The 19,443-nt window shown below is 32.8% G+C and overlaps 1 protein-coding gene across 1 annotated transcript; it reads right to left on the minus strand.

Moving 5' to 3' along the window:
- Positions 1 to 13,533: 13,533 nt before the first annotated feature.
- On the minus strand, positions 13,534 to 15,487 carry LOC136217094 (NAC domain-containing protein 72-like). The gene is made up of 3 exons (XM_066003681.1): positions 15,187 to 15,487; positions 14,422 to 14,705; positions 13,534 to 14,147 (listed from the first exon to the last, which is right to left on the minus strand). The coding sequence occupies exons 1-3, from the start codon at positions 15,485 to 15,487 to the stop codon at positions 13,581 to 13,583; spliced, it is 1,152 nt and encodes a 383-aa protein (XP_065859753.1). The 3' UTR covers positions 13,534 to 13,580.
- Positions 15,488 to 19,443: the final 3,956 nt, after the last annotated feature.

Here is a 19,443-nt window from a genome sequence, read left to right on the forward strand (position 1 = left end):
AATGGACACATAGTCCCCTTGCTAGAATGTATCATCATAAAGGTAGAGGTTGGAGACGACCACCCCACCTGTCAATCAAAATCTAAATCAGGTATACATTTATTCCATTTTGCTACTGTTATCATTATATTTGCATTTATTAGGATATATTTTGACTGTTAATATAATTTTATTCGTACCAGTGGTAGTCTTGAGTTTGCGAAGTAGTATTTCTCTTGGGTAAAGTACACCCATGGGCACTCAACTATACACATTTTCACATTGTGGCCACTGAATTTCAATTCTTCACAGTATGGCCATTGTACTTTATATTTTGTTACATCGGTGGTCACTATCACCGTTGACCAGCCATTTTTACCTTTGACTATCCTTTTTGACCGGTTTTCTCTCTTATTTCTCTCTTCTAAAACATATAATACCCATTTTACCCTTCATCCATATCCATAGATCAAATTATCTCTCTAAAACCAGTCTCTCTCAAACTCTCCCTTCCTCTATCTAAAACCATTAAATCAATTATACATCTATACTGCAATTAAGAGTTTAAGCTTAATGACTTAGACCAAATATTGAAGAACAACGATTTAGAATTTAGAGGATGAAAAGTTGCAGCAGAGGCAACAGAAGTGGACGAAGAATATTATGCAATTGAAAACAAATAGTTGAATTAGGCATATTTTAGTTTCTCTAAGTGCCAAATGATGAAAATTCAATAATTCCACACCCCATTTTCACTCCACATGCTTTTCTAACTCCAAATAGAAAATAAGCAATTAATCATTTTAAGAATACAATAATTAAGGTAAAAAAGCAGTGGGAATACTGGCCAAACATGTGTATATCCCAATCGACCTTTTTGACATAAGAAATTAAGAAGTTGAACAAACCCAACTTTCATTTCTTCATGCTCGTAATTCTCAACTATAGCATCGTGCTTGAATCTTGCCTCTGCTATCATCACCATTGATTTCACGAGTTGAGTTTCTGATGCAGCCTCGGCAATCTTCCGGGGAAATGTCGCATTTGCATAGAGAAATTATGGTGACTTTTAGAGAGAAGAAGGGGGAGTTAGAGAGAGACTGGTTTTAGAGAGAGAAATTGATCTGTGGAGATGGAGAGGAGGGTAAAATGGGTATCGTAGGTTTTAGATGATAGAAAGGAGAGAGAAAACTGGTCATAAAAGGAGAGTCAACAGTAAAAAGGCTGGTCAACGATGACAATGGCTACTGATATAACAAAATGTAAAGTACAATGGCTATACCGGGAAGAATTGAAGTTCAGTGGCCACAATGTGAAAATGAGTATAGTTCAGTGGTCATGAGTGTAATTTACCCTATTTCGCAGTTTGGCAAACTGCGAAGTAAAATTATATGCGAGAAGTATTATCTTCGGCAAAATGTACAAAATACTACAAAAACAAAGTGCCAAGTTCGCAAGAAGAAAGATTTTACGTATATATGAGTCGATAATTAAAAATGGAGTGCTAAGTTTGCAAAACAAAGAGAAAAAGAAGAAAAAGTAAAAAATTTCTAAGTTTATATATATATATATATATATATATATATATATATATATATATATATATATCAGGTGTGACACATTTCTTATGGTATGACAAGCCTTATTGTGTGACAAGGATCAATTGTGTAATTAACCTGGGGAATGTGGCAAATTTGTAAATAAAAGGAAAGAGAAAATTGTTTTATTTTTTTTGTTTAAAATGCATTTTCCCAACTTTTTCAAACTCGTTTTTCAAAAAAATTTATACCGTAGGACTTGTCTTAATTAAACAGTCATTTTAAGATCCATGAAGCGCAAGTAAAAAAAAATCCAGTGAACGGAATCCGGGTGAGCGTTTTCCGGCGAGCAAAAAAGTGTCCATCAAATTCCCAAAAAATTCCAGAAAATGTAAAACATTATTCTAAGAAACTTTAATTCTTGGGTCGAAGCGAGATTTCTTACGGTTTAGTTCCAATAAAACTTTTTCCTTAATTTTATCCATTTTACACGCTTCAACAATTTGTTGGGTAAAAAATGTAAGGAATCTCGCTTTAAGCCAAGAATTAAAGTTTCTTAAAATAAAGTTTTATATGTTTTGGAAATTTTTGATAATTTTCTGGATACGTTTTTTATCCTACTTACGTTGTTCCAAATCAGTGTACCATTTGTTCCAACATAATACTTATGGTTAATTACAAAAAACTATCCTGTGGTTTGGCCGATTTGCGATGTGGTACCTGTGGTATTTTCTGTTACAAACATGTACCTGTGGTTGTCGCCGTTACCAAAATCAAGGAGACGGCTGCTTGACTGTTAAATTGTAGGGGTATTTTCGGAAACACATTTTTTTGACTTTTTTGTTGACTTCATCTTCTTCTTCTCTTCTTCGTTCGTCTTTCTTCTTCTTCTTCCTCCATTTGCTCTTCTTCTTCTTCCATTTTACGTTCTTCTTCTTCCATTTTCTCCTCTTCCTTCCTTTCTTTTCTTCTTCTTTTTCTTCCTTATTTCTTCTCTTCATCTTCCTCTTGTTTTCTTTTTTTTTTCTTTTTTTAATTCTGGAAATTCCAGATTTCTAGAAATTCTAGAAATCTGGAAATTCCAGACATGATGAAGACGTTCTTCACGTCTGGAATTTCCAGAATCTGGAAATTCCAGATTTTTGGAAATTCCAGAATTAAAAGAAATTAGAAAAAAAAGGAAAAAAATAGGAAGAATAAGAGAAGAGAGGAGGAAGAAGAAGAAGAAAAGAGAGGAGGAGGAGGAGAAGAAGAAGAAGAAGAAGAGAAAACGCAGAAGAAGAAGAAGAGAAGCAACGATGAAGGAGAGAGGAGGAGAGAGAAAAAAAATTTAAAAAAAAATTAAAAAATTGAATTTCCTAAATTGCCCCTGTGCCACGTCAGATTTTTAACAGATTTTCTACCGTTTCCTTGATTTTGGTAACGGCGACAACCACAGGTACCTGTTTGTAACAAAAAATACCACAGGTACCACATCGCAAATCGGTCAAACCACAGGGTAGTTTTTTGTAATTAACACTAATACTTATATTGTTCGAACAGAAAATTGTTTTATTTCTTTTCTTTAAAATACATTTTTCTGAAATTTCTAAACTCGTTTTTCGAAATTTTTTATACTATTAGACTCGTCTAAATTAGACATTCATTTTAAGATTCTTGAAGCTTAAGTAAAAAAATTCCGGTGAACGGAATCCGGGTATGCGTTTTCTGGCGAGAAAAAAAGTGCCCAAAAAATTCTTAAAAAATTTCAAAAAATGTAAAACATTATTCTAAGAAACGTTAATTCTTGGGTCGAAGCGGGATTTCTTACGGTTTAGTCCCAATTAAACGTGTTCCTTAATTTTATCCATTTTACATGCTTCAACAATTTATTGGGTCAAAACTGTAAGGAATTTCGCTTTGAGCCAAGAATTAAAGTTTCTTAAAATGATGTTTTACATGTTTTTAAATTTTTTGATAATTTTCTGGACACATTTTTTGTCCTACTTACATTGTTCCAAATCAATGTACCATTTATTCCAAATCAGTTTACCATTTGTTCCAACATAATACTTGTATTGTTCCAACAGAAAAATGTTTTATTTCTTTTCTTTAAAATACATTTTCCCGACATTTCTAACCTTGGTTTTCAAAACAAATTTATACTCAAGTAAAAAAAATTCCGATGAACGGAATCCGGGTGGGCGTTTTCTGGCGAGAAACAAAGTGCCCAGAAAATTCTCAAAAAATTCCAGAACATGTAAAACATTATTCTAAAAAACTTTAATTCTTAGGTCGAAGCGGGATTTCTTACGGTATAGGCCCAACAAATTGTTGAAGCATGTAAAATGGATAAAATTAAGGAAAAAGTTTTATTGGGACTAAACCGTAAGAAATATCATTTCGACTCAAGAATTAAAGTTTCTTCTAATAATGGTTTACATTTTTTGGAATTTTTTGAGAATTTTCTGGGTATTTTTTTCTCGCCGGAAAACGCCCACCCGGATTCCGTTCACCGGAATTTTTGTACTTGAGCTTCATGGATCTTAAAATGACCGTTTAATTAAGACGAGTCCAATGGTATAAAAGTTTTTGAAAAACGAGATTGGAAAAGTTGGAAAAATGCATTTTAAAGAAAAAAATAAAACAATTTTCTCTATCCTCTCTTTCATTTTATTTACCAATTTGCCATTTTGCCCTTTTTAATTATCATCAAAACTACGTAGTTTTGTTATGTCATACAATAAGCCATTGTCACAACTTAAGCCTTTGTCACGCTGGATCTCACCCCTATATATATATATATATATATATATATATATATATAGGGTATTTTGGGAAAGTCACAAATAAATAGTCTAGATATATAATGTGTTGAATAATTGGTCTAAATATATAAATGGACCTCCAATTTGACACAGTTTTGTAATTTTTCCATTAAAAAACTATTCCGTTCATTTTAAAATAATTACTCTAACCATTTTAAAATAGTTATTACTGCATTTGAACAAATTATATATTCTAAAAAATGGGCGATTTGCATTGGATCTATAGAAAATGGATTAAAATACCATCCACTAGTTAATTAAAATAAGGATAGAGTAATTAGTGTCAAAATCATTAATAAGAGTGATATCAGAACGAATATAAATGTAGCCATATGGCAGTCATGGAGTTCGAAAAATCACACGTAAAAGAGAACACATGGAATCATCATACAATATCTACTTTTGGTATGACCTAGTATTATAGTCTTGGTTCAGGAAATCTCCATAGATCTTGTTAAGGATCAACCAGTTACAACAATCACGCCTGATCCCGTGAATCATGAACCAAGTGGGCTCGAGGGATACTAAACCCGATCTGCAAGCACATATTCACCTATTAGTAAGTGACACATACAATACTTCATTCATTATTCACTGAGCTTATATATTATAGCTTTGATTTATTATTGTGTCCATCCTCCAACCATCCTTAAAAGCTGACTTAGGCATCAGAGTGGGTAAGACAGACTCATACCCCTCATTTGACCTTATTTTTGTCTTATTACAGGCTTATAAGAGTACCTATAAGATTTAGCCACATCAAATTGGTGCAGTGAGTGTAGATCACACGTAACAATGACTCACTTAAAAGGTTCCATTAAGCTCTCTCCCTCTAGCACACTCCCTGCCTTTGGAGTCTAGAGAACCAACAAGACCTAATGACTCAAGCAAGGAATTTTGCACATGGGAGGCCCACAAGGGTAAATCCTCTATTAAAAGACAAGGTTGTCTCTACCAGCACATAAAGAAAGCCTATGAATGATAGAGATCAAGACCAAAAGAAACCATGGGAGCACTCAGACAGACAGATGGAGACATTCTACTAAAACAAGAAAAAAGAAGTCTAAAACTATCGAATGGGGAACAAACATAGGGACTACATACAACACTCTCTGTGAATACTCCTAGAAAAGAGGTAGTGTGCTAGGTAGAGAGGAACATGGACAAATTTTCTACCATTAAAAAAATGAAGAACCGCGTTGCGTAGAAACGATGAATACTGCAACTTCCATAAAAGAGAAGGGCATGATATAGGGGATTGCAGGCAGCTTATTGTCATGTTGGAACATCTTGTTGCCTAAGGAAAGCTAGACTAGTTTCAAAAAAACATTGTGCGGAGCTCGATGTTAGATCAAAAAAAGAGAAGCATAGTAAAGATAAGGCTCCCCGAGATGTTATCAATGTCATCTCATGGGGAGCCACTCTAGGATCAACATCTAAGAGAAAGAGGTCTCTTGGGAATGAGAGGCTCGAGATGCTGAGGTTGAACTTCTCATTTGGTTGAATAAGAAATACCCCCAAGATAGTGCATAATGACGTTCTTATGATCGAAGTCCAGATCGAATACTTCAAGGTCCACAAAGTATTGGTAGATAATGGAAGCTTGACAAAAATCATACAGAAGAAGGCTTATGAGGCACTACACCTTGCGCCAAATAGGCTGAGCCATACATAAGCTCCCTTGATAGGAATCAGTGGACACATAGTCCCCTTGCTAGAATGTATCATCATAAAGGTAGAGGTTGGAGTTGACCACCCCACTTGGCAGTCAAAAGCTAAATCTTTGGTAATAGACATCAATCAACCATACAACATGGGAGTTGGATGACCTCTATTACTCAACTTGGGAGGCAAATTGTCCATCCAGAACCTGGCATGGAAAATCCCACATTAGAAGGAATGGCCATCACCAAAGAAATCAAATGATGGACCAGAAAACATACAAGCTGACTTTCAGAGGTTTTGGATCAGTTCAATGCACCAATCACGTTCATGTTTTCTTTCGACGATTCTCCTTCGATTTCCTTATTTTCTGATAAGAATGGCTAAAACTAAAAAGGGCACATGTAGACTGTTTAGTGAACAACCTGCAAAATAGATAGAAAATAAGTGAAATACGCTCTGCACAACATCTCGTTGTCTCAGAACAACCACAAAATGACTAATATAGACTAGTATAATTTTCTCTCCTCAAAATACCCTCCAAAAGAAGCATTTTCTTGTCCTCAAAGAAAAACAAAACAAAGAAAATAGAAAAGGTAGAAAAATATGAGTTGGAAATTATTAGTGCTTGTTGAGATACGTCCTTGAGTTAAGAATAATGACAAATAAATAACTGAACAAAGTGATTAAACAGAATCATTTAATGAACTATGCTAAGATCAATACAAGGAATTTATACTTACTAACTTGATGTCATAGCTTTAAAATAGAATTCATCTCAAAAGGAAATTTATCGTCTCACTCAAGGTGTTTAGTGTGGTAAATTTATTTCACTCTTCAGCATAGAAGTTCTGAACAAGTACAATAAGCTTGCATTTTGGTCTAATCTCCACTACCTTGATTTTTCTAGAAATATAATCAAAAGGTCTTTTATTCAAGGTTGTAATGTGGCTAAGGTGATATGTATGTAAAGGATACATTTTTGGCGTAATGAGAATTTTTCACAAGTCCAACTTTTTAATTGAGAAAAAACATTTTATTTCAAACAATCTGATACTTAATTAGCATTATCTTCAGAAAATTCCTCGGCTTCATGATTTCCAAGATGAATAGAACCCTGGTAGGATTAGGGAAATAATTGATATGGATCCACTTCAAAGAGGCAACGATGTCTACAAGCTAAATGGGAAAATAAATGCCTTAGGCTTGTTCATCTCATCCTCGACAAAATGATGCATGCTATTTTATAAGAGCCTAAAAGGGCCAAAGTATTTTAACTAGATGGTCGAGTCCTAAGCATCCTTCAAGAAAATTAAAGAGTTTCTAGCATCACCTCCCTTGCTCAGTCCCTTGATCCTAATAGAAACACTATACCTATACATAAGTGTGGCAGATGAATCACTTCGCATAGTTCTTATCGAGGAAAAAGATTCAGATCAGTTTTTAGTCTATTGTGTCAGTAGAGTCCTCCAAGATGCAGAAACCAGATACTCCAAACCAGAGAAGCTGGCATATGGAGTGGTAGTGCCCTTATAAAAGCTCAGATACTACGGCTGAGAGTTTGACAAAATGAGCCTTAAAAATGTCGAAATTTGACATCCAGTACAAAATGCGAAAAGATTTCAAGGCCCAAGCCAAGGGTTTAGCATGTGGGCCTCCCGTCTAGAGAAATCTCTAGCCTAGGTCATCAGATCTTTGAAGGTCCGAGGTCGGATGGTGGTTAGCTCATAGGATAATTCTTTGCTAATATAATTGGCTGCCATAATGTCGACCTCTCCCTCAATGTTCAACATTTTGACTTGAATGGCCTCCTGCTAGAATCTTTCTACGTAGTCCTTGAGAGTATCGTTATTATGTTGGACCAGGTAATTGAGATCATACATGGTCTTGCTTTCTAAGATGGATTTTACGAAGTGCTCAGCCAGCAAAGAACTTGGACATCTGCTTAAGGCTCATAATGGTCTCGGTCCTTAGGGACTTATACATATAGGTAGCATCGCCTTTCAAAGTGCTATGGAATAGGCGACACATCACAATTACATTTGTTATGGTAGTGTCTATAACTTGCCTAAAGTATTTTCACATGAGTAGTTGGGTCAACAACAAGTATTTAAACCCTCAGGCATCAGTTTACTCATGATTTTCGTGCATAGAAGTATTTCTACTTCTGTGATGTCAAGATGTTCGGTGTCGACCTTCGCCTCGACAATGGTCCTCCTAAGCTTGTCGAGCTATTTTTGCATTGCCTCGAGTTTATCCTTGGAGTCCCCATCTTTTATTCGGAGGTCCTTTTCTTTCGGTGCCCAATGCTCTTGGGTTTGGGGTTTTGCTACTCTTGCTTGTCTAGTCGATTAGGATTCTACCGACTAGTAACGAGTCTGTCTAGTGTCCTCTTACTGCTTAGGGAGGGTGTGTTCTTTATTTTTCCCACACTAATCTCATGAGAAATTGATCTATAACTCACGTGTTTAATGGAGGGGGAGTTAGAGTTCGGTGGCACCGTACAAGGGAGACTCATTTCCCCTTTGATTGGGTCTCCAAATCCTTCCTTTGGTTATTTGGGGAGCCATCTTGCCGGTCGAACAGTTGGTGTCTTTAGGTTTGTTCACATACTTAAATGTTTCTTCTGCTATCACCAGTTCTTATTTTAGTTCTACCATTTGGATGATATGGTCTTGCCTCGTGATGCTGACGACCTCCTGAACATAATCAAGGTTTTCTGCTACGCATCGTGAGATTGCGGACAAGAGCCTTTGCTGTTGGGCTCTAGGATTGCCCCTACTTCCACCATTTTTAGGATTGGGTCACCATTGGCCCGATGATTCTGGCCTGCTTCTTTAATGGTTCTCTGGAACTCTGCTGTGGAGAGTGCACTAGTGGAAGGGATTTCAATATAACTGTTTAAATGAGCCATCACTCTAATAATCCATGCTCACCGCACCAATTTGACGTGGTTGAATCCTGAAAGTCCACATGTTAACCTACAACTACACAAAAACAAGGTTAAAGGGGGCCATTTGTACGGCGAACTCACTCCGACGCCTAAGTTAGTTATTGGAGAAGACTGAAGGATGATCACAATTAGTAAATTACATATGTAATGTAAATATGAATGGACATGTTTACCTCGAGTTGAACTTACTCTATTTATACTAATGTTGAGCTATAGAAGATGGTTACAAATTATAGAACGGGGTGAGCTAAGTATCAGGGCATGATATCCCTCAAGGCCATTTGGCCCGTGATTCTCTGGATTGGGAGTGATTATGGCAATATCTGGATTCATGACTGGGTCTAGCGAGACTTTCCGAATCAAAAACTTCTAGTACACCGTCATTTGACCGTATTTTAGACGAGGAGAAGCTACACATCCTATCTTTTAGTGGGTAGGTTCAAGCGTATGTGATTCCACATGAAAAAGTTATATTTATCTGATATCAAGTGTAATTTAAAATACTTTGTTTTATAAATAAAATATACCACATATCTTTATTTGCAAACTTTTAAACAACGTGCATCTGTTTGCAAATTAAGAAAACCACAAACTTTTTTTTTTACTTTTTCCTATTTTTTAAATATTTATTTATATTAATATTTTAAAATATTTCTAATAGTATTTAATCAAAAAATTGCTTGAAGTTATTCTACTTCAATTTTATATTAAACGTGTTAGAGATAAGGTATAAAAATACTCTTAACGTTCTTACAAAAAAAAAAACTCTTAACATTGAAAGTTAAGAGTAATTTAACCTTAACATCCAAAATAATGCGATTTTATCCATAACATTAGTAAGTTAGTTTCAGATATTATTAAACTGCACTAGTTCCAAAGCAATTGGTTCTAAAAAAAATAATTTTATGTTTTCTGTAATTTGAGAATAGATTTGGAGAAATATCTTCAAACTCGATAAATACAATTTCAGTTTTTTAATCCAACACATGCAAAATACGAGATCATTTAAAAAAAAAACTTTAATTTTTTTTTCACATGGACATATTTATGAGTTATCATTCATAATTGATTTCATGACGTGCATGTATAGTGGAAATGTATGATTTATAACCGAAAAGAGAGTTTTATTAGTAATGTTCGAAATTGACCCGATTTTTTTTTTTTTTTTTTTTTTTTTCCTTTCATTACACAATTAACATTTTGAGATTATTCTTTATAACAAATCTATGAAACGCTCATCTAATCTAGTTTGAAAACACACAATATGATTTGTTGTTTGAAAAATAAAGTAAATAATTTCACAACCATAAGTTCAATCCCTAATCAGAAGTTGTGTTGATTTATTTTATTTATGAAACATATTATTCTAGACGTTCAAAATCGAAAATCCTTTCCGATTTTTCTCGATTAGGTCCTTGAGGTATTTTTTGGCCGCCTAAACTGCCTATCGAGACAATGATCGGAACTAGACCTGACAATTATCATGTTCGAGTCGAGTTCGTGTCGGGTTCGTGTCAAAAAGAATTAGCCCAAACCCAATCCAAAAACTTTTGTGTCACAATTGTGTTAACCTGTTCGGGTTAGTATCGATTTTGTATCGTGTTTTGAGATTACATGTAATTTTGTTATGCATATATATTAATGATAACTTTTAAAAATATAGAAAGACATAGTATGTCATTTTTACATTAGTATATTAACATTAACTATAAAAAAAAGCCCGTAATATCATGTTAGAGGGTCATGTGATATGTTTATAATCTAAGAGGTTCGGATCATATTTACAAGTAATAATAATAATTTTATTATCTTTATGAATAAAGTGACATAAAAACACGAGAGAACATAACAATAATTTTAAATATTCGTGTCGTTTCATGTCGTTTTTGGGTTAGCATATCAATCCAAACCCAGCCCAAAAATTTATGTGTCAATATTGTGTAAACCCAAAAATGACATATTACTTATTAAGCCGTGTTAAACATCCCACATTGCTAAATGAGGAAGCTATATGGCTCCTTAAATATGTGAGGCAATCCTCACCCTTTAAGGTACCTTTTGGGATGAGTTAGGTCTTTGTTTACATGGTATCAGAGCCGTTAATGTGCTAGCTGCGACGTTTACCAAGCGCTCCCTTGGCCACGTCGGCGAGTCCATCCAGCGATCGCAAGTGGTGTGCTCGAAAGGAGCACGAGTAGGCAGGAGACCGCAGCGAAACGGTTCGCCAAGCGCTCCGAGGATGCCACGCTGCCGGGTCCTGAACCGAAAGGGACTGAGTGAATGCGAAAGCCGCTCGCACCTCGCGCCTCGAGTGAAAGACTACACGGACGCCGACGAGGCCCAATGCCTCCGAGTCATGGTCGATCTCGACGGGGGTGTCGAAAGTGGGTGTTTCGCCAGCCATGGTTCAATGTTGGGGCTCCCGCTGATATTAGCGTCACGCACCAAATGAATTGGGCGTGAGGGGGGCGTGTTAAACATCCCACATTACTAAATGAGAAAGCTATATGACTCCTTAAATATGTGAGGCAATCCTCACCCTTTGAGGTACCTTTTGGGATGAGTTAGGCCTTTGTTTACAAGCTAAACCTAAACACTAAAATTACGTATCGATTTCGTAGCGTGTAATTGTATTGTATGTACTTTATTGCCACCTCTAATCGGAAAAACAATATTTTTCTTTTTTATTTTTTTTCTTTATCTCACTTTTGAACATTATAATATAAGAAAGTTTATGACTCAACATGTCATTTTAAAAGTATATATTGTTGACTAAAAATATATTAAGCCATTATGTTATAAAAGTTAATCCATAAAATTGATCCACAATTGTAATACCAAATTTTTTTGGTTGAATTTAAGTTTACTCTTCTTAACACGAAACAAAAAATGATACGATATGAATACGATTCGAACATAATAATGGCCAGATGTAATACAATTAGGCATAAAATTTTAGTGTAAAAGAGATTATCCAAAATATTATATAATCAAGCTCCAACCAATTAATTAATAATAGGATAATCAAGAAACATTGAAAAAAATTTACAAATTATTATTTCTTTAGTTATTTTGGCAGTCCAATAAGATGTATAGTTGGGTTCTTGGTTTATTTGGGTTGGAAGTTGAACATGTAGATGAACATTGTGTTCAGGTTTTTGGTATCAAAATTGTGTTATGTTATTATATGTTTTATATGAGTATATATAAATGCAAAATAAAATAAAATAAATAATGGTAAGAAACCGTTTCTTATGAAACCTCAATTTGAGTTTGATTTCCGCTACCATTTGTTGGACTCTCCTTCTCTAAACTTTTCTTTATAAAAAAAATCGTGTCGTGTCGTGTCAATTGAATTATCTCTGTCAATCGTATTGAAAATTGCCACATCCATTAGGATTCTAAACAGAACATGGATTATCCCCCACGGGGATTCGTCCTATAAGGAAGATGAGAAATTTCTATTTAATTTTTGTCATAGGGCGAGGATGGAGAAAAAATGCTCCGCCTATTAAGGCCCTGGCAGCATGAAATAAGCCAAGGGAGGATATAATTATATTTTTATTAATAAAGAAAAAATACAAAACACAAATCTCATTAATCCCATTAATCCTCGATTAATTTTCGAAGGTTTTGTCGACCTAATTAGTATTTTTTACAACCTTGAATACAACTTTCCACAATTTTTAATTTATTCATCATTTATTTAGCATGATTTTGATTTTCACAATTTTCTAAATTCATGAAGAGTAAAAGAAAAAATTCCTATCACTTTTTACTATAATATTTAATTTTACTTTAATCCTATCACGATTCAGTTTCATATTAAACATTTAATGATAACGATATAAAAATCATGGATTTCAAACCCAATTTAATCAAAATAAGGCAGTAACTAGAAGAAAAAAGCAGCAAATTATAGTCTCCAAAATATCTTATATATTAATTACAGTTGATATAGGTAGCAATAGCAACAACATGTATTACTTAAACAAATGTTTATGTGAACTTTTTGTAACGAACTACACAGTTGAGATACGTGTCACTACGATTTTTAGATAAAAAATTTTGGAAGCACATCGTACTCGTGATGATCCAAGATATATAAAAAAAATAAAACTCTATGAAAAAATCGTCATTAAATCACCAGATTGGTTTGTCTTCACGGTAAGTATGGATAAAACCGATATCCCAAACCCTATTAATTCCTAAGGTCTTGACAGCGTGAAATAACCCAGGGGAGGGGGTGATGACTACTTAAGTCTACCAGATTAGAATCCCGATTGATCCTCGATTAATTCTTAATGGTTTTGTCTACTTGACTAGCGCTTAATATTTTGTCACTATACATGATTAACTCTATCACGGTTTCTTTTCATATTAACCATATAATGATAACATCAATATAAAATTCAAACCCAATAATCAAAATAAGACAATAATTAACAAAGATTAAAAAAAACAAATCATATAGAGTCTGGAAAATATATTTTCATATATTAATCACAATTCATAGCAATTAATAATAGAATAGCAAATAATCATAGAAGGAAAAAATCCTCTAATCCAAGACAAAAAAAAATTCTAAAGCAAAATGTTTATCTTAATTAATACCCCAATTAGAAAACTAATTAATCAATACTAAAATCTGGACTCATCATCATCGGGGTATTCTACCATAGTCCAATCTTCATTTGGAAATTGCAAATCAAAAGTAGTATTTCCAATCATAGGGTCAGAATGGAGATTCATCGAAGCATATCCGACAGCTATGTCGTGCGTAGGATTAGAATGCGGATTCATAGAAGCATATCCCGTAGCTATGTCGTGCATAGGATTAGACATAGAAGCGTATTCCGCAGCTACATCAACATAATTATATTCCGCAGCAACATCAACATAAGGACCAAAGATGCACGATGATAACGGTTGTTGTTGCAGATAGCTGTATTCAGGAAAATAATTGACATTATGAATAAAAGATTTGTCAAACTCAGCTCTGCTGTTAGGGTTGAATTGTTGATAATTCGGATCTATCTCCATCTGAATAGCAGGAGCTGCATCTTCATGAACTTCATGAACATGAGCCGCATCTTCATGATTAGGATTCGGGCTGGGGATTTCTTCTGTAATCTGTGGATTTTTCGGAGCAGATCTTCCAGGTTTATCATTTTTGTTATAAATTTTGCAGAGAACCCAATCATCAAGCTGCAATAAATTAACGATAAACAATTAAAACGTATCTAGGGTTACAAATAGAGCGGGATAGGAGTGGGGACTGCTGCCCTAATAAAAACGGATATAGACACTGAAATGCGGGAAACGTTATTTATAAAACATAGCCCTAATAAAACAATGGATACTTCTAAAACAAAACCCTAAAATAATAGCCTTTATGGACACCGACACGAAATCGACACGAAACGGTACTAACACATATACGGAAACGAAATAATAGATGAATCTAGTAAAGATTTAGTACCTTCATATCACCTTGATGCTTTCTTTTCGGAACAGGAGCATCAAGAACCTTAAATTCCTGCATAATCCAGTCGGTTTTCTCACCCTTTGGAGGTTTTCCCATGTAGAAGACAAGTACCTTTTTCAATCCAATATCTTTACCTTCATACTCGATCCTTGAGTCGCTGCCGGTCGCCTTCCAGAATCCTTCTCCGGCAGCCCGATTCGGCCTGCTTCCGTTTGGGTACTTCTTGTTCCTTGGCGTGAAGAAATACCACTCCTTCTCACCGCACCTCTTAAATTCCTCTATCAAAATCCCCAATCCATTCAAACAGATATTAATCAGTGTAATTACGATTGAAAAACAAGTTAAAATCTACTAAAGCCATCGGAAAGAACTAAGCTTTATCAGAAAACCTAACCCTAATAACAAAATTTCTAGACAAAAATTCAATGATTATCAGAAAAAACACAGAAAAATAACCTCTTAAATTCCTCTATCAAAATCCCCAATCCATTCAAACAGATATTAATCAGTGTAATTGGAACTAATCTTTATCAGGAAACCTAACCCTAATAAAAAAAATTCTAGACAAAAAATTCCATGATTATCAGAAAAAACACAGAAAAATTACCTCTTAAATTCCTCCATCAAAATCCCCAATCCATTCAAACAGATATTAATCAGTGTAATTAGAACTAATCTTTATCAGAAAACCTAACCCTAATCAAAGATTTCTAGACAAAAATTCCACTGATTATCACAAATAATACGCAGAAAAATCACCTGCAAGCTTCTCAGGATTGTATTCATATAGATTAACATCCATGATTTTGCTCTTGGGCAAGGTCTGGCCCTTAATCTTTCTCTTCAAATAACAAAGAATAAGCTCAACTTCAGTCGGACAAAATCTATATCCGGGTGGAAAAGAATCAAAGAATGCAATATCAATTCCATTCTTGCTGTTCTCATCGGCCGGAACAGGAAACATGCCTGAAGACATGGTGGCCGAAAAAGAAAAAGAAGCAGAAGCACGATAATTAGGTTGAAGACGAAGAGAAGAAAATTGACTGTTTTGAGAAGCCATTAGAGTGAAAGAAAAAGAAGCAGAAGCACGATAATTTGTTTTTCTTGGATAGTATATTCTATCTCAACTAGCTCTTATATATCCTATAAATTAGGTATTACAGTTTGAAAAAAGAATATATATTTCGTAGAAATTTCAAGTTTTTTTTTTTTTTTTTGATTTCGAGTAGAACTGAGTTTTGGTTGAGTTAAAACTCTATCTATATCATTGCATCTGGATAAGTGATGATGTACGGACATAGTATTCTTAACAGATTTGCTGTTATTGGTTATGCTCAATATCGTCTAACCTTCCCGCTCTGTCGATTTTGAATAAATTGTATATACTAAAAAAAAAATTAATTTGTATTAATTTTTTTTTAAAAAAAATAGACTAAACCACCCTCCACTAGTTAGTTAAGATAAGGAGAGAGTAATTAGGCCCGTTTGGTACGCTGTAATGAGCGTTGGAATGAACATTACAATGCAGGTTCATTACCACGTCTGGTTAGTTATATCATTTTTATCGTAATGAAATCACAAATACATCATTCAATTTTTTTTACACTATGTAATGAGTATTATAAACAAAATAGGTATAAATCATTATTACGACTGACCTTTGTATTTTTTATCACTAATGGTGAAATACGGCAAATACATGAAAATATAAAAACCGAAAAAATACGAAAAACATGAAAAAACGAGAAAAATTGAAAAAAATGATAAAAATGAAAAAACGCGAAAATGGGAAAATGGGAAAAGGCGAAAAACATGAAAATGTGAAGAAATGTGAAAAACACAAAAAAAAAGAGAAAAAAAACACGGAAAATGTGAAAATGAGAAAAATGAAAAAGAGAAAAAAATTGAGAAAAACAATGAAAATTGGAAAAGCTGAAAAATGAAAAGAAAAAGGGAAAAACATGAAAACACGAAGAAAAAATAGTAAACAGAAAAATGCGAAAAATGGAAAAACGAGAAACACGTAAAAAAGACATGAAATTTTCATTTAACTAATATAAACATACATATTGTAATAATAATTTCATTTTATCAATTTTATTAACATTTGCCAACCAAACATGGTAATGGAATCATTATTCCATTCCATTACATTACACATTTGATTAAATTACAACATTGATTACATTATATTACATTGCATTATATCGTACTAAACGGACTCTTAGTGTGAAAATCATTAATAAGAGTGAAATCAAACGAATATAAACATAGACACGTGACACTCATTAAACACTCATTAAACTTTTATTTCATTTTTATTTAGATACATTAAGCTCCTGATTTTTAATTTTTTTTATCACAAATGATGACAAAAAAAATCAGCTTTGAACACAAAAATTGGTTAACATATTATTATTTATTTCACATGCGTTCAAAATTTATATTTTTTTACAGTTTGAAATAAGTTTTTGATATGACATGAAGAAAATATTTTTAACTGAATTAGATGTTCACAACTAACTAATTTAACAAGTAAGAGCTTAATAGAACCAAAAATAAATGATCAAAGACTTTATGTGTCTAAATAAAAAAATAAGACTGATACATTAAAAAATAAAAGTTCAAGGGCCTCATAATGTTGTTTACCTTATTATAATTAGGGGTGTAAACAAGCCGAATCGAGCCCGAACCTAGCTAGGCTTGGTATTGGCTCGTTAATATCTCGAGATGAGCCTCTCGAACTGAGGTGTGAAGAGCTCTGACCGATGAGAGCTTTAATCGAATTTACTCGAGCTTTGACCGATCCGAGTTTTTATCGAGCTACTAACGAGTTAACCAAATTCACCAAAAGATACATGTAATAAGCAGCGTATAAAACAAAAACACCTTATGATTTACCCCACATGAGTTTACAATATTTATAAAGAAAAACAATCATGTGTTATTATCGAGATTCAAGAATAGTAGATGGTAAACTTGTGGTCGAACATAAACTCGAAAAAAAATTGCAAATAATGAAATATATATTAAAGTTTGTAATGTGTTTTATTATTTATCAACACTTAATTTTCTAATTAAAGATGTAAAAAGTCTAATTTTTTTATGGATTAAATCTTAATATAAATTGTGAATTATGTCTAAAAATAAAAGATTTACGTAAATTTCAAAGATTTGACGTAAAACTCTATTTTTACAAGGTTTTTGAATTTTTTCACCAAAAATAATAAAGTTACGTAAATTTAGTCCAACTTTAAGATAATTATGTCTAAAAATAAAAGATTTACGCGGAGTTCAATGGTTTTACGTAAAACTCTATTCTCACAAGGTTTATGAATTTTTTTTCTCCAAAAATATCAAGCTTACATAAATATAGTCCAAGTTTACGTAAATTATGTCTAAAAATAAAAGATTTACGTAAAGTTCAAAGGTTTTACGTCAAACTCTATTTTCACAAGGTTTTTGAATTTTTTCTCCAAAAATAAAAAAGTTATATAAATTTAGTCCAACTTTACGTGAATTGTGTCTAAAAATAAAAGATTTACGTAGAGTATAATGGTTTTACGTAAAACTCTATTCTCACAAGGTTTATGAATTTTTTTCTCCAAAAATAATAAAGTTATGTAAATTTATTCTAACTTTACGTGAATTATGTCTAGAAATAAAAGATTTACGTAGAGTATAATGGTTTTACGTAAAACTCTATTGTCACAAAGTTTATCAATATTTTTCTTCAAAAATATCAAACTTACGTAAATGTAGTCAAATTTTATGTAAATTATGTCTAAAAATAAAAGATCTACGTAAATTTCAAAGGTTTGACGTAAAACTCTATTTTCCTTAAGGTTTTTGAATTTTTTCACCAAAAATAATAAAGTTACGTAAATTTAGTCCAACTTTACGTGAATTATGTCTAAAAATAAAAGATTTACGTGGAGTACAATGGTTTTACATCAAACTCTATTCTCACAAGGTTTATGAATTTTTTTCTCCAAAAATATCAAGCTTACGTAAATGTAGTCCAACTTTACTTAAATTATGTCTAAAAATAAAAGATTTACGTAAAGTTCAAACGTTTTACGTAAAATTCTATTTTCACAATGTTTTTAAATTTTTTCTCCAAAAATAACAAGGTTACATAAATTTACTAAAACTTTACGCAAATTATGTTTAAAAATAAAAGATTTACGTAAAGTTCAAAGATTTTACGTAAAACTCTATTTTCACATTGTTTCTGAATTTTTTCTCCAAAAACAATAAAGTTACATAAATTTAGTGCAACTTTACGTGAAATATGTCTAAAAATAAAAGATTTAGGTAGAGTACAATGGTTTTACGTAAAACTCTATTCTCACAAGGTTTATGAATTTTTTTCTCCAAAAATATCAAGCTTACATAAATTTAGTCAAACTTTACGTGAATTATGTCTGAAAATAAAAGATTTACGTAGAGTACAATGGTTTTACATAAAACTCTATTCTCACAAGATTTATGAATTTTTTTCTCCAAAAATATCAAGCTTAGGTAAATGTAATCCAACTTTACGTAAATTATGTCTAAAAATAAAATATTTACGTAAAATTCAAAGGTTTTATGTCTAACTCTATTTTCACAAGGTTTTTGAATTTTTTCTTCAAAAATAATAAAGTTATGTAAATTTAGTCCAACTTTACGTGAATTATGTCTAAAAATAAAAGATTTACGTAGTGTATAATGGTTTTTCATAAAACTCTATTCTCACAAGGTTTATGAATTTTTTTTCTCCAAAAATATCAAGCTTACGTAAAAGTAGTCCAGTTTTACGTAAATTATGTCTAAAAATAAAAGATTTACGCAAAGTTCAAAGGTTTTACGTAAAACTCTATTTTCACAAGGTTTTTGAATTTTTTCCCCAAAAATAATAAAGTAACATAAATTTAGTCCAATTTTACATAAATTATGTCTAAAAAGAAAAGATTTACATAGAGTACAATGGTTTTACGTAAAACTCTATTCTCACAAGGTTTATGAATTTTT

This window comes from Euphorbia lathyris, chromosome 1, assembly GCF_963576675.1.
Source record: "Euphorbia lathyris chromosome 1, ddEupLath1.1, whole genome shotgun sequence".
NCBI lineage: Eukaryota > Viridiplantae > Streptophyta > Magnoliopsida > Malpighiales > Euphorbiaceae > Euphorbia > Euphorbia lathyris.